General features: G+C 39.1%; 1 protein-coding gene across 2 annotated transcripts in view; it reads right to left on the reverse strand.

The window, feature by feature from the left end:
* The window catches only part of DYM (dymeclin), a 375,345-nt gene that overhangs the window by 201,031 nt on the left and 158,708 nt on the right, over positions 1-15,606 (reverse strand). For both annotated transcript variants that reach the window (XM_058557075.1, XM_058557076.1), the window contains 2 exons: positions 7,570-7,683; positions 6,498-6,592 (listed from right to left, as the gene is read on the reverse strand). In XM_058557075.1, coding sequence (XP_058413058.1) covers positions 6,498-6,592; positions 7,570-7,683 — 209 coding nt within the window. The remainder of the gene's footprint in view (positions 1-6,497; positions 6,593-7,569; positions 7,684-15,606) is intronic.

The following is a 15,606-nucleotide window of genomic DNA, read 5'->3' on the forward strand; positions in this document are numbered from 1 at the left end:
TTAACATTAAATGGACTTTATTTTTAAAATAAGATAGTATTCCTGAAATATCATAACCAAGAGAAATAACAAGTTACTATATTACATATTTGAATATTTTATGTTGTGTAATATAAATTCATCCCAACAACAAACAGGCCATTTTGCTTCTTAATATTCTCTTGTACGTTTTCAGTTCAATGTATTACTTTGTTCAGAAAAAAAATCAAACCCATGAAAACTAAATTCAGTGGGGAAAGAAGTGAGGAAGCCTGATGTGGTAGGCTAATACTAGAAAGTATTATTAAAAACAAATTTGACTATCCTTCTTTGATTCTATGGGCCATTCTAAAAGATCTATATTTGTCCAAAATAGAGGAGCTAAACACCTCGAGTTAAATAACCAACGTGTTTTTGTAGTCTTCAGAAAAATGCTGGGTGACAGCACTTTGTATCATTACATGTGCAGAGCAGAACACGGCAGCTTACATAAACCGCCAGCTGGGGGCTAGACAGACAGGCTGCACAGCAGTCAACTTAGTTAAAATCTGAAGAGTATACGTTCACTACTGGTGGTAGCTAATGGTAAGAAAAGGTGAAAGCATAAACCATGGATTGAAGACTTTTTTGTTTTTTGGCTGAGGAAGATTCGCTCTAAGCTAACATCTGCTGCCAATCTTCCTCTTTTTGTATGTGAGCCACCACCATAGCATGGCCACTGACAGACAAGTGGTGTAGGTCCACACCCAGGAACCGAACCCAGGCCATCAAAGTGGAGCGTGCCGAACTTAACCACTAGGCCAACGGGGCTGGCCCTGAAGAATTTTTAAATTCTTAAATTACATGATTAGATTTTACAAAAAATCCTGTATTACTCTTATTAAATAGTTTTAATTAAAAATCTAACCTATGTTTATATTATTTTATTCTCAAGAGGTTTGAGAGACCAGAAAGCTTTCAAAACTGTCTTGCATTGTTATCAACTTCACTAGCTTCAAGAAGCAGCAGATATCTGCAAAATGCTGCCAGAGATGAATCAGCTTATGTAAAGTTTCAGAATGACGGCTGCCAGAACTAAGCTTAAAATCCCAGACGCCAGCCTATCTCCTAGGAATCAATCACTAAGTATTTATTAAAAGTCTATTGTGTGCCTACTGACAGATATTCTCTGTAAAGAAATACAATAGAAATATAATAACTTATCTCCAGTAATTACTACTCTGATTAAGCAACAAAATTTGCAACTTCAGGCCAGGCCAGTGTGTCACCAGGTCAAGACTCTGAAGTTGTCTCTCTCCCACACCCACCTCTAAGAGAAGTCAGGTCCCCACAGCCATATTTTCTAACATGTGACTTTCTCCTTTCCCAGCCTTCCCCTCACTGCTCCTGCCCCAGTAACTAGCCCCTGGGCCAGACACTGACAGTGCCCCAGAAGCTGCTACAAAGAGATGAATACGGCCAGTCAGATTCTTCCTCTTTCCACTCTGAATAGGGAAATATGAAGTGACTGTGCTCGCAAAGGCTGGGTCTAAAGTAAAAAGGCCTAGGAGCTATATGGGGGGCGGGGGGAGGGGGCCTTGGCTGTTGCAGGTTCAAGATAAAACAGAATAGTGGGGTGGGAAGCTGGTGGAAAAGGACCTATAGGAAGAAGAGGTGATAGTCGGAAGGGTCTCAATTTTTTTCTAGTTCCAGACTACATTTACCCAGACACAAGAGTGTAGCCGTGAAAGAGCAGGGCACTGTAACAATTCAGTAAGGACAGACCAGCGGGTACATGTCAAGTAGTAATAGAAGAGTAACAGTAAAGGGCAGGGCCGAGATCACGTCACTCTAAGGCAAGGTTCCTCAGGCGCAGCACCACTGACCTTTGGGGCTGGATAACTCTTTGTTGTCCTGTGCATTATAGAATATTTAGCCATATCCTTGGCCTCTACCCACCAGACGTCAGTAGCAACCTCCTCCCCAGTTGCTACAACCAAAAATCACAAAAAACCTGACTCCAGACATTGCCAAATGTTCCCTGGGGCAAATCACCCATGGTTAAGAGCCACTGCTCTAAGGAGGTTGAATTTTAACCTGCTGGCAATGGAAAGCCATTTAATGATTTGAAGCATAGGGAGCAATATGATCAAATTTGCTCTTCAAATGAATGCAGCAGTATGGAGGTGGACTATGGAGAGGCAAGAGGGAGGCAAAAGGACCAGGCTGACTAAGGACACAGTTTGGGTAAAGAAGATGAACATGGGGAACAAGGCAGTAGCAGTGGAGACAGAAAAGAGGGTATGAAGGCAAGTTATAACGGTAGAGTCAGACAGAACTCCAGGGCCCAATGAGACACAGCATTCGAGGGGAAGGGAGAAATGGCACAGAATTACGCGTAGGTTTCTGGCTTGGCAATTTAGGTGGCTGTGGTGGGGGCCATTAGCTAGGATAGGGAATTTAAAAGGAACAGCAAGTTTAAAAATGAATTCAGTTTTAAACATAATAAAAGTTTACGGTAAGTGGGGGATATCTAGGTAGTGAGGTTCATAGAGTTAGGGCTCAGCTAGCCAACCCTTATGTAGTACATGTTATGTGCCAGGCTCTTTACAAACATTCACTCACTTAATCCTCACCATATCCAATGAGACAGCAACTACTGTCACCCCATTTAACAGACGGAGAAACTACTGCGTAGAGAAGTGAAGTAACTTCTCTAAGATTCCACAGCTAGTAAGTTTTGGAACTGGAATCCCAAACTCACAGTCTGTGCTCTTAACCACTACACTGTACTGTCTGCCTCAGGAAAACAGAGAAAGAATGGGATTGTAAATGTAGATTTGGATGGTTTTCAATATAAAAGGCATAGTAGGTGAAGTTACAGGCATGTATATGAACTCGCAGGGAAAATGAGCAAAGAGAGAAGAAAACAACCTAGAATGAAATACTGGAGAAAAGTGTCTGTTAAGCCAAAGGTGAAGAAGGAGCCAGAGGAAGGAGCCAGTGGGGGTACGCAACAGGCAACAGGGAAAGTCTTAAGGGCAGGAAATAAGTAAGGATATCTTTGTGACCCACAGCAATCACTTGCATATAATCTACTCTTCATAAATGTTTTTAATTGAATTAATAACTCTATAATACCTAACAATGATATCAAATATCCATATTCAAAAGACTTCACAGTTGAGCAAAACCCAATCATTATGTTTGTGATTTTTCTAGAATACTCAGTTTGTGGAAGACACAGTCATTAAGTATGAAACAATAGCTTAGATACCATATGAAATCATTCCTTACATTTATGCCCAGCTAAGAAGGTTTTTAAAAGCTTTATTCACATCCTACTTTCACATCAATGAAACATGTTAACTGTTTTGCATTTTGTTGAAGATCACATGAACTATTAGCTCTTCTAAGTTTTGCAGCTGTCAGACAGAAAATTTTGTAGTCTCTTCCTAAAAGAGAATTTAGAAAACCCGTGTATGAAAACTGATTACTTCTCACTTGAAGGAGTTACTAGAACATCTGGTGAATCTTGAGTTGTACTGCTACCATAAATCTTCTGTGTATCTAAATTGTTTTTGTTATGCATTCCTTATCATACTTTACAATTTTATACCCTAAACACATTTAGTAGAAAATGAGTTTCCTCAAAATACAAAAAAGCTGGCCTCTATTTCCAATTTGAGACAAGTGTTTCCTAAGGGAATAAACCTTGATTCTCAGGCCCAAACTCAAAGTGCTTTCTAAACTTTAACGTGCATACAAATCATTTGGGGATTTAGTTAAAATGAAAATTCTGATTCAGCAGGTTGAAGCAGATTGAAGCTGGGTCGACACACTGCCTTTCTAACAAGCTCCCTCCTGGATAATGCAGATGCTCTGGTCCACATTGGCTGCTCAACTGTGGCCCTTGGACCAGAAGCACTGGCAACACATGAGAACTTGTAAGAACTGCATGTCCCTCAGTGTGACATATGGAGAGTACTGATATCATCTGCTGAAACTGATTACTCCAAAAATTTACATTAAATTATTTCTTTAAAAATCCACTTACAACTCATTCATTCACATTTTCTTTTTTGTTGTTATTGAAGATCAGACCTTCTTTTCTCTCTATTCCTTCCGTTTTCCTAAACTGTGGATCTAATAGTTAAGCCTCTCCTCAAGAAGGCCCCAGCTGGTTCTTTCAGCCTTCTCTCCCACAATCCCTGTACAGGTTCACAGTACGCCAACCAAATGGGTCATTTCCTAAATATAAACCATGCTTTCTCATCACACCCCTTCTTGTTATATTTTGGTTGGTTGTGGTTGATGCTCTCCCCTGACCGGCCAGTCCCTAAAGCCATCTCTCTCTACTCACCTTGCCTAAGTTCTCAATGAGATGTGATCTCAGCATTCTCTGAACCAAAAACCACTCACCCTCACCACAGGAATTTTTCTTTCTTTCTAATATTTACCACATTCTCCTGTATATAAGATATGTTGGTCCTTGTCTTATCTTGGCTACTTAAGTACAGGCTACTTGAGGGCAAGAATTTTTATAACTAATTTTGATATTCCTTCCATTAACAACGTTCCTCACTAACATAATGTTAAATAAAACTCCATTAAAATGAAGTAAAGCACTACTCCTTATTGATGATAAATTTGATATAAATATTCCCAAATCACAAATTTAAATTACGTTTCTTATTTCTCCAAATACGATTGGTTTTCTATGTCAGTCATCACAGACAGAAAATTGGGCACAGTGCTTTATTTGTTTTTTTCCGACTCTTACACCTAGAAAAGTTTTATTTAATTTTGTTTGATACATTTTATCAGAACTTAAATTCTGAAACAGTTCATTTGGCATTTTCATATTAAACAGGCCAAATGTTCATATACCAGTCAAGGAAAAGTAATCTTGTAATGAAATCTTCATAAAACCACTATAAAACTCCACATACACACAAGGAAAAATAGACCACAAAGCAGCACAGACATCATTAAATCTGTCAGCTGAAATAAAGCATGGTGACAAAGGTTAATAGCTACAAACTAAAGGCTCTTCAGAACACCTAGAAGAATCTGACGTATGAGGAGACCTATGTTTACTTTAAATCATGAAGTTAGTGTTAGTCCACAGTCAGTCAAATGGACACTCTCTCAAGTACAAACGAAAAAACCCCAATATAATGTATTAAGACCAAACCTAAATTAAATAGTGAATCAATGGAAAATATCCTCTGCTAAATTCTGTGGATAAACAGAGAACATAAGTTAATTCTGAGTGATTGTTAAAAATGAGCCCAAGTCAATAAGAGCCCAATGTCTCTAACCAATGGATAGGAAGTGAGATCAGAGTTTAAAAGTGATATAGAGTTGTGATAACCATCAATGACTGGAACACAAAACTAATTGTCAGAACTCCGTTGCCCCAAAAGCAAGAAGTATAGGAAACAATCTGACTTCTGACTCCATAACAAATGTTCTACTTGAGAGTCGCTAGGACAATATTGAGCATTCTAACTGAAGACCAAAAAGTACCCACGTATGTTAAAAATCTCTGCAAATGATATTCATTCATCATTTGTTAATTAGCTTTCCTAACCTTAAAGATCACGTCTTTGGCAAAGGGTGAGGAAGGGAGGGGGGTTTACGATGATATGGTGAGGGTAGGATAATGGTTCTCCCAAAAACGTCCACAGCCTAATCCCCTGAACCTGTGAATATGTTACCTTACGTGGCAAAAGGTAACACAACTTTGCAGTTGTGATTCAGCTAAGGACCTTGAGATGAGTAGATTATTCTAGATTATTCTGGTAGGGCCAAGGCAATCACAAGGATCCTCACAGTAGAAGAGGAGGTCAAAGTGATGAGATGTGAGGACTCAAAAACCTACTGTTGCTGGCTTTGAAAGTGGAGGAAGGGGCCACGAGCCAAGGAATGCAGGCAGCTTCTAGCAGCTGTAAAAGGCAAGGAAATAGATTCTCCTCTAGAGCCCCCAGAAAGGAATGTAGCCCTACTGACATCTGGACTTTAGCCTAGTAAGACCCATGGCAAACTTCTAACCTACAGAATTGTACAATAAATTTGTGTTGTTTTAAGCCATGCATTTGTGGTAATTTGTTATGGCAGCAATAGGAAACTAACACAATGGTAAACTGCTATGAAAAGAACTCTCTAAAACAACACAGATAACTCCTTCAACAGTAGTGTGATGCTCTAGAAAATGCCCAGCAAATATGTTAATTCAGATTTGGTTTGAATTACTAAGAAATATACCTGCTCCTCTATAAAAAGATAACACACAAAGCTTAAAATTAGATTTTATGAAAAGGTTGAAAGTAAAGACAATTAACTTTGATCGAAAAGTTCGGTTAGAAAACAAAGCAGAACAATGTATTTTCAACCAAACGAGAAAGTAATAAAAATTAAGTAGAATAATTTGATAATCCTCACACACAATATTTAAAAAGCGACTGCCATAGCATCCTTTTCAATAGGCCCGCCAGAGGGCAAAAATCAGTATTTCTTTTAAAGCTCATATTTACCTGATGATCCTCTGGGCAGCATACTGATGGAGAGAACGAAACTGTGCCGACATATTTGCTAACGCTGCCAGACAATTTGTGTGAAGGTACTTGTCCTGTCAGAAAACAGCACGTTTAAAACATACACCAAGTCTTCTCCTCATTTTAAGCAAGATTATCTAGAAGCAAATGTAAACTCAATCGTCACTGATTTTAGAAAGTTCAGGTCCACAATCCCTTTTTTCTAATTCCAAAATCCATAAAGCACTGAAAATTCAAAGTTTTTTCATCACTCATTTGTTAGCAACATCTGGCACAAAAGATTATGCTGCCATTTACGGTCTTTACATTATCTCCACTCTGGTGAATACTGAAATATTTCACTGCAGAAATATTAATGTTTCATTACAGTGTGCTGCTCCAGAACTGAATGGTTACATAGAGTGTAGCATACACACTATAATTATCTTTCTAAAATCAAAAAATTCTCCATTCTAAAACACAATTGGCTCTTAAAGTTTCAGATAAAAGATTGTGGACATCTATCTAGGTCAGCCGCAGATGGAAATAATTGAAAACAGTGCAGCAAACTTGACCATTTCTCTGAGCTATAAATTCTGTGTATTGCTTCCCTATTGACTAGAACTGAAATTTGCTCCCAGGTACTGCAAACACAATCTGGTCGAAATTTTCCTTTTACTCTTTAAAGTATTCTTTTTCTTCTACTTTTCTTTCCCATCTGAATTCATATTTTCTTGTGCTCATATCTTATAGTTTCTTGGTGCTACTTTTAAAAGGCAAATCAGTTTTATTGGTCCAGCAAAGATATACAACATCCTTTATCTAAATGTGATCCACTGCTTGCTTTCTATTTCATGTAAAATATCTCTGATCAGACAACCTATTAAATATTAGGAAAGAGACACTATACACATTAACTTAGGATCATGTAATATAGTGACTATCTGCTGATCTGTATCTTCCCACTGCATTTCATGAAAATGGTAGCACTCTAAATATTGAAATTGTTTTAAACTATAGTCTTAATTGTACTGTGTGCATAAAGATAGAAAAATAGCTATGGGATACTTACTCTTGTCCTTGTCATGTTGTACTGAATGGTTCTTATTACGACCAGTATCAGGAGACTCCCCAGTGAAATTTCAGTTAAAACCCGTTCTGAATACCAAGTAATATTTTTTAATATCTGTAATGGGGAAGAAAGGTTTAAGTAAATATGATTGCTTTGGGAAAAAAGGAATTATCCATGTCTGCAATTTCTGATAAGCCATGGAATTGCTCTGAAGTGAATCGTGAGTCTTCCAGTTCAAGATAGCAACACTGTGTTGACGTGTTTACTTCTCCTTCTTCCTTCTTTAGGAAAAAAAACAGGTCTGGAAAATAGAGGAGGACATTATTAGTAGAAAAACGAGATATATCTGAAAGAGGTGTGGCACATAGGACAAGACTGACAGAAAAATCAATCACAGCTTAGAAGTTAGAAAGTGAAAATAAGAAAATCGAGAGTCTCTTGAAAAGTAGAGCTGTCCCAACAACCACAGAAAACCTCCACGCTTGTGTTCAGGACAGGCCAAGAATGCAAATATGCCAAGATCTTCAAGAAGAAACACATCCGTGTTCTGCTCCGGCGCTCACCACCAGGCCTTAGTAAGCAAGAATTGTTGTCTTTTCTTTTTTCTTTTTTTTAAATGTTTATTTTTATTTTTATTTTATTTATTTATTTTTTTTGAGGAAGATCAGCCCTGAGCTAACATCCATGCTAATCCTCCTCTTTTTGCTGAGGAAGACTGGCTCTGAGCTAACATCTATTGCCAATCTTCCTCGTTTTTTTTTCCCCAAAGCCCCAGCAGATAGTTGTATGTCATAGTTGCACGTCCTTCTAGTTGCTGTATGTGGGATGCGGCCTCAGCATGGCCGGGGAAGCGGTGCATCGGTGCGCGCCCGGATACAAACACAGGCCGCCAGTAGCGGAGTGCGCGCGCTTAACCGCTAAGCCACGGGGCCGGCCCCAAGAATTGTTTTCTAACTTAAGTTGGTGCAGTTCCACAGCAGATTTGTAAAATGGGCATCAGAGAGAGAGAGACAAAAATTGGGCAGTGTAGAAGCCAATTCTGGGCTGCCACAAGGTGTTTTGTGTAAAACACAAAAAAACAAAGTGGCTCAGCTGAACGCTAGAACTCCCTTATTGTTCTCTTCCATGAAGGTCACTCCTACTTCCTTTCTCCCTGACTCACACAGTCAGCGTGTCACATTCTTCTCCAGCTAAACATGAATAAGGACAAGACTTCTGGCTGATTCCCGCCCTCTCCCTTAGGAAGGTATGCCCCTCTGCAGAGCACAGCAGACTTCCATCGTTCACAATTGCTGAGGGAGGTCCCACCACCTTTCAAAACAAATGAATCTAGACTTTCATTTCTAACTATGAATGCACAACAAAAACTCACCAAAAAAGTGGAGAAATTCAACAATCTAGACTTGCTGAATCTAATCAAGCCTCTGTTTTAATTACCAGCATATATGAAAAGCAGAAGATAGACGAACATGTTAAATAACACAACAATGTAATCAGCCAAAGCCAAATGTAAGAAATTCTACTAAACAAATGACCCAGTTTCTACAACAAATAAATAATGTAGTCAGGTGGGAGAGACTGTTATAGATTTAAAAAGGTCTTAAGAACTAACTCAACCAACTCCAAAAAGACATTTTAAAGATAACTGGAGAAAAAGAATTGAGTATTAGGAGGTATTAAAAAATTATTGATTTTTTCAGATGTGATAATGGTATTATGGCTACATATTTTTTTAAGGTCCATACTTGTTAAAGTGACATACTGAAATATTTACAAGTGAAATTCTCTATATATGATTTACAGGAATTTTATAATTTATATTTTAATAACTAATTTTTTATTTATAGGAATGTTATAACTAATTTTTTAAGTTAGCCAAAAAATAAGTAGGTAGGTGAAATAAGAACAGAAGAATGTTCATGAGTCCATGGGAACTCATTATACTACTTTTCTCAATTTTGTTTACATTTGATGTGTTCATAATAAAAATTTTACCAAATAAATAATGTGAAATTTAAGTATGAAACTGAACAAGCAGAGAAAACAGACCTCCAATTAAACACAGATAATTTAAGAAGCTGGAAAAATTTTTTTTTTAATTCTAGTTAGTATTTTTGGTGAGATTTGACAGAATACATCATCCATAAAATAAGAACAGGCCACTATGAAAAAGAATCAAAGAACAAAGAAAAGCTGCAGAAGATTAAAAATGTGATAGCTGAGACTTAAAAGAGAGAGGAATTAGCAGGATGTGCACTATGGAAAACTGAATTTGTGATCTGAAAGACTAAATTGAGAAGTTCTCTCAGATGACAGCAATAAAAGGTAAGCAGACAGAAAATGTAAGAGAAAAGTGGAGATCTAATATCTACTTAATAAGAGTTTCAGAAGGAACAGACTGTAAGGGGAAAAAAAACTGGTAACAGGAGAAAATGTCTTTGAGGGGAAGAAAAACTTTCCACATTTTAAGCAGAAATATTGAAAAAAAATCAAAATATATTCTGGTAAGATTTCTGAATTCACAGTATATGAGAAAATCCTGTTGGCTTCCAGACAGAAGAAACATGTCACCACAAAAGAAAGAGAAGCAGACCTACATTAGATTCCTCATCTTCAACACTGTACATCTGAAGGACAAAAGAACAATGTCTATACGTTTTTTTCCTTTTTATTTATTTATTTTATTTATTTTTGCTGAGGAAGATTTGCCCTGAGCTATTGCCAATCCTCCTTTTTTTTTTTTTTGGCTTGAGGAAGATTAGCCCTGAGTTAACATCTGTGCCAATCTTTCTCCACATTTTTGTACGTGGGACACTGCCACAGCACGGCTCATGAGTGGAGTAGTTCCGTGCCTAGGATCTGAACCTGTGAAGCCAGGCCGCTGAAGCAGAGTGCTCGGAACCTGACCCACTCAGCTATGGGGGCTGAGGAACAGTTTTTGAGGAACAGATTATGATTCTAGAATTCTACACCTAGAGAAACCAACACACAAAAATAAAAACTTATTTTTACCATGAAAAAATAAAAACTTTTAACTATGCAAAGACTCAGCATGAACTACCTATGCACCATTTCTGGAGGAAAAAACAAATGACACATGTAAGTGCTTAGGTGCCCCTCCTCACCACCATAACAACAACAACAACAACAAACACCAGCAAGACGAACTCAAGGGAAGGAAAATATGGACTACCAAGCAACAGACAAAAAACAACCGCAATTATAATCCACAAAATCAGGAAAATATAATTAAGTCTAATAATATGGTTGCACCTTAGTTCTTCTAAAAGACCTATAAAATAGATATCTCTCTGGTTAAGTCTGTCACCTCCAAAATTCCAAACAACATTAGGAATTAGACAGGCGGTACGGAAACAGATAAGAACAATTAAAAAAGCAAAAGAAGACCGTGCTCGGGCCAGCCTGGTGACGTAGCAGTTACTTTTGCAGGCTCCGCTTTGGCAGCCCGGGGTTCGCTGGTTCGGATCCTGGGCGTGGACCTACTCACCGCTCATCAAGCCATGCTGTGGTGGCATCACACATACAGGAGCTACAACTTTACAACTATGATACACAACTATACACTGGGACTTTGGGGAGAAAAATGAAAAAGAGGAAGATTGGCAACAGATGTTAGCTCAGGGCCAATCTCCCTCAAAAAAAAAAAAGAATACTGTGCTCAACCTCATGCAAGTGCACACAGAAGCCTCCACAACAGATTTTTACTCAGTTCACCTCTCTGGCAAGAGCCCTATGTCTCCAACCCTGACCTGTTCTGCAGTCTTCTCTCCGAGGCTGGCCTACAGCAAATGTCCACTACACGGTAGCTGAATATTGTTTGTAAAGTGAAAAGTAAAAAATGTAAAATCTTAAACAAATACATTTATTCATGACTAATTATGGCCTTAATCAAGCAGAAGAGATAACCTATGTGTAAAACAAATAATAGTAGTTGAAAAAATTCAAAACGATGAGTTTTGCCAGTTGACTCTTTATAAAGGAAGGGTGGTATTCAGTCCCTCTGACTTACTCTCTACGGCAGCAGTTCTCAAAATGTGGTCCTGGGACTTCTAGAGGTCCCTGAGACAATTCTGGAGAATTCTCAAGGTCAAAACTATTTTCATGATAATACCAAGACATTACTTTCCACGCTCATTCTCTCATGAGTGTATAGTTGAGTTTTCCAGAGGCTACATAACATGTCTGTTAGCAAAACAAATTTAATACAGAAGCAGACGTGAGAACCTGTCTATCTTCTGTTAAGGTAATTCATTAAAGAGATTTGCAAAAATGTATAATAATGCCACTCTTCTAGCTAAATTTTTATTTGTGGAAAATAGTTATTTTCATAAAAATATGTTATTGATAGTAACATGTAATGGGTTTATCTTTCTTTACATGACCTAATTAAATTTTTTTTAAATGTCAGTTTTAATTTCCAATATGGTAAATGTGGACAACTATAACCCACACAAAAAAATTATCTGGTGTCCTCAATTATTTTTAAATGTGACGACCAAAAAGTTTAAGAACTGCTGTTCTAAGTCTCAAGGGAATACTACGCTGGGATAGTCATTACATTAGGCAACTTTACTAGTGAGAGTAGTTTCTCTCTTTTAAAAGGTCACGCACTTGAGTATAGTTTGTTTTCTCCTCTCTCGTGGCTCCTTTATTTAGAAAGAAATTATCATAAGCCATCCTTATTTAAAACAGAGGTCATTAATGCTTTTTTGTGTGTGAGGAAGACTAGCCCTGAGCTAACATCTGATGCCAATCCTCCCCTTTTTTCTTGAGGAAGACTGGCCCTGGGCTAACATCCGTGCCCATCTTCCTCTACTTTATATGGGACACCGCCACAGCATGGCTTGACAAGCGGTGCGTTGGTGCGTGCCTGGGATCAGAACCTGCAAACCCCAGGCCGCCGCAGGGGAGCAAGTGCACTTAACCACTGCGCCACCGGGTGGCCCCAGAGGTCATTAATTCTTAACGTCTGCTTGTGTGTGTCAATTACATAACTGGATGGAAGAAGCATTTTGAATAAAAGTAGTCTTATATCATTTAACATTCAACAAATATTTAATGAGTATCCACACAGTAAACTTACAATGTTATTACAAAAATTAGAAATCCAATTTAGCATTTACATGAAGGTTTGTTTTCTCCTCCTGTGAAAAATATATCATTGTTTAAGGGGGTCGGCCCCATGGCTTAGCAGTTAAGCGCGTGCGCTCCGCTACTGGCGGCCCAGGTTCGGATCCAGGGTGCGCACTGACGCACCGCTTCTCTGGCCATGCTGAGGCCGCGTCCCACATACAACAACTAGAAGGATGTGCAACTATGACATACAACTATCTACTGGGGCTTTGGGGGGAAAAAAAAAGGAGGAGGATTGGCAATAGACATTAGCTCAGAGCCGGTCTTCCTCAGCAAAAAGAGGAGGATTAGCATGGATGTTAGCTCAGGGCTGATCTTCCTCACACACACACACACACAAAAATATATATATATACACCATTGTTTAGAAATTCTGGCAGTGTTGAAGAAAAATCATAAATAACTAGTTATAGAGTTCACATAGCCTCCATGAGACATTACTGCACAGTGGGCAGCAGACAGAAAATGTCCTTGGTAACCTCGCTGGGGTTCCCAATCTACTTATTTGGTTCTTACAAAAACAAACACTCCTTTCTTGCATTCAATATTCATACAGTTTAACAGTTGTGGAATGTTATCATTTTTAATGTATTTTTTATGTATTACATACATATATATTTACCATCTTATGCTAAAATAACTCAAATAATATGTAGAAGGAAACCCCTCAAGGATCTGAAAATGTCTTCCTTCTCAAAAAGTATATGAGAATTGTTTGTGCTTCTAGGTCATTTTTTGAGCTTTTTTCCCCCATATGATATATATTCCTCCACATGAATATATCTCTTCCATATGTTATATAGGGCAGAGTATTATACAGTAACATATTTTATAATATCAACTGTTTAAAAAATTCAACATATATAGAATAGCCCAAAGAATAATTAACTTCCATACTCCCACAATTGACATAAACTGTTTTTTTTTTTGTGAGGAGGACTAACCCTGAGCTAACATCTGATGCCAATCTTCCCCTTTCTTCCTTGAGGAAGGCTGGCCCTGAGCTAACAACTGTGGCCATCTTCCTCTACATTATATGCGACGCCGCCACAGCATGCCTTAACAAGCGGTGCGTCGGTGCGCGCCGGGGATCCGAACCTGCAAACCCCGGGCCGCCGCAGCGCGCGCACTTAACCGCTTGCGCCACCGGGCCGGCCCCGACATAAACTGTTAATTTTGTGTGTGTGTGTGCGTGAGGAAGATCAGCCCTGAGCTAACATCTGATGCCAACCCTCCTCTTTTTTGCTGAGGAAGACTGGCCTAGGGCTAACATCCATTCCCATCTTCCTCTACTTTATATGGGACGCCGCCACAGCACGCCTTGACAAGTGGTGTGTCGGTGCGCACCTGGGATCCGAACCAGCAAACCTCAGGCCGCCAAAGCAGAGCACACGCATTTAACCGCTGTGCCACTGGGCTGGCCCCAATATTTTATTTTTGAAGATATAAATCCCATTTTATTACCCCAAAGAGGGACAACCACTATCTTGAGTTTAGTATGTATCTTTCTAGTTCATTTCAAATACTTTATATGTATACACACACACACCCCAAACCCAGCATTCCTTTGTGTATTTTCTAGTTTACATAAAGAGTATCATGATATATTGGGTTGAACGGTGTCCCCCAAAATTTATGTCACGCATAACCTGTAAATGTGATCCTATTTGGAAATAGAGTCTTTATAGATACAATCAAGTTAAGATGAGATCATAGTGAATTAGGGTGGGCCCTAAATCCAATATGACCAGTGTCCTTCATAAAAAGAGGAGGAGAGACACAGAAACAGACACCCACATGAGAGAAGGCCACATGATGACAGACACAGAGATTGGATGCAACTGCAAGGCAAGGAACACCAAGGACTGACCACCAGAAGCTGGGAAGAGGCAAAGAATCACTCTCCTAGATCCTCCACATACAGCATGGCCCTGCCGACATCTTGCTTTTGGAATTCTGGTCTCCAGAACCATAGCAATAAATTTTCTGTTGTTTTAAGCCGCCCAGTTTGCTACGGCAGCCCTAGTAAACTAATACACGTTAAGTATTTGTTTGCATCTTATTTCTTTCACTCAATGTTTTTGTAACTCCTCTATATTGCTACATATAAGAATTAATATTGACCAGATACACCAAAGTCTGACAGTACTAGCTACCTTTTTTTTTTTTTTTTTTTACGAAGATTAGCCCTGAGCTAACATCCATTGCCAATCCTCCTCTGTTTTGCTGAGGAAGACAGGGCCTGGGCTAACATCCGTGACCATCTTCCTCTACTTTATATGGGACGCTGCCACAGCATGGCTTGATAAGCGGTGCGTAGGTCTGCCCCCAGGGATCTGAATCTTCGAACCTGGGCAGCAGAAGTAGAGCGCGCGAACTTAACTGCTATGCCACTGGGCCGGCCCCACTACTAGTTACTTTTTTTAAATGAACTACTTCTATATTAGTTAGTAAAGAGCTGCTTCCCCAAGCCACTCCCCCAGGACCTCCTCGTGGTTCAGCAATTATTGAACAGCAGAGAACAGAGGATGATGGTCGATACCCATTCTGACTGGCTGATTCTGGTGCCATACTAGTTAAATAGTTTGAAAATTATCTCTGCATATAAGTCTACTTCATTCTATCTAAGCACTGTATAGTACTTTACCAACAGGCCACATTTTTTATCCACATCTCTATTAACAGAGATTTAGGTTATTTCCAGTTTTTCCCCTATTAAAAACAACATTACACGGGTCAGCCTGGCGGCGCAAGTGGTTAAGCGCATGCAGTCCGCTACAGCGGCCCGGGGTTTGCCGGTTTGGATCTAGGGCGCGCTCCAATGCACCAATTGTTAAGCCATGCCGTGTCGGCGTCCCATATAAAGTAGAGGAAGATGGGCAC

This window comes from Diceros bicornis, chromosome 16 (assembly GCF_020826845.1).
Source record: "Diceros bicornis minor isolate mBicDic1 chromosome 16, mDicBic1.mat.cur, whole genome shotgun sequence".
Lineage (NCBI taxonomy): Eukaryota > Metazoa > Chordata > Mammalia > Perissodactyla > Rhinocerotidae > Diceros > Diceros bicornis.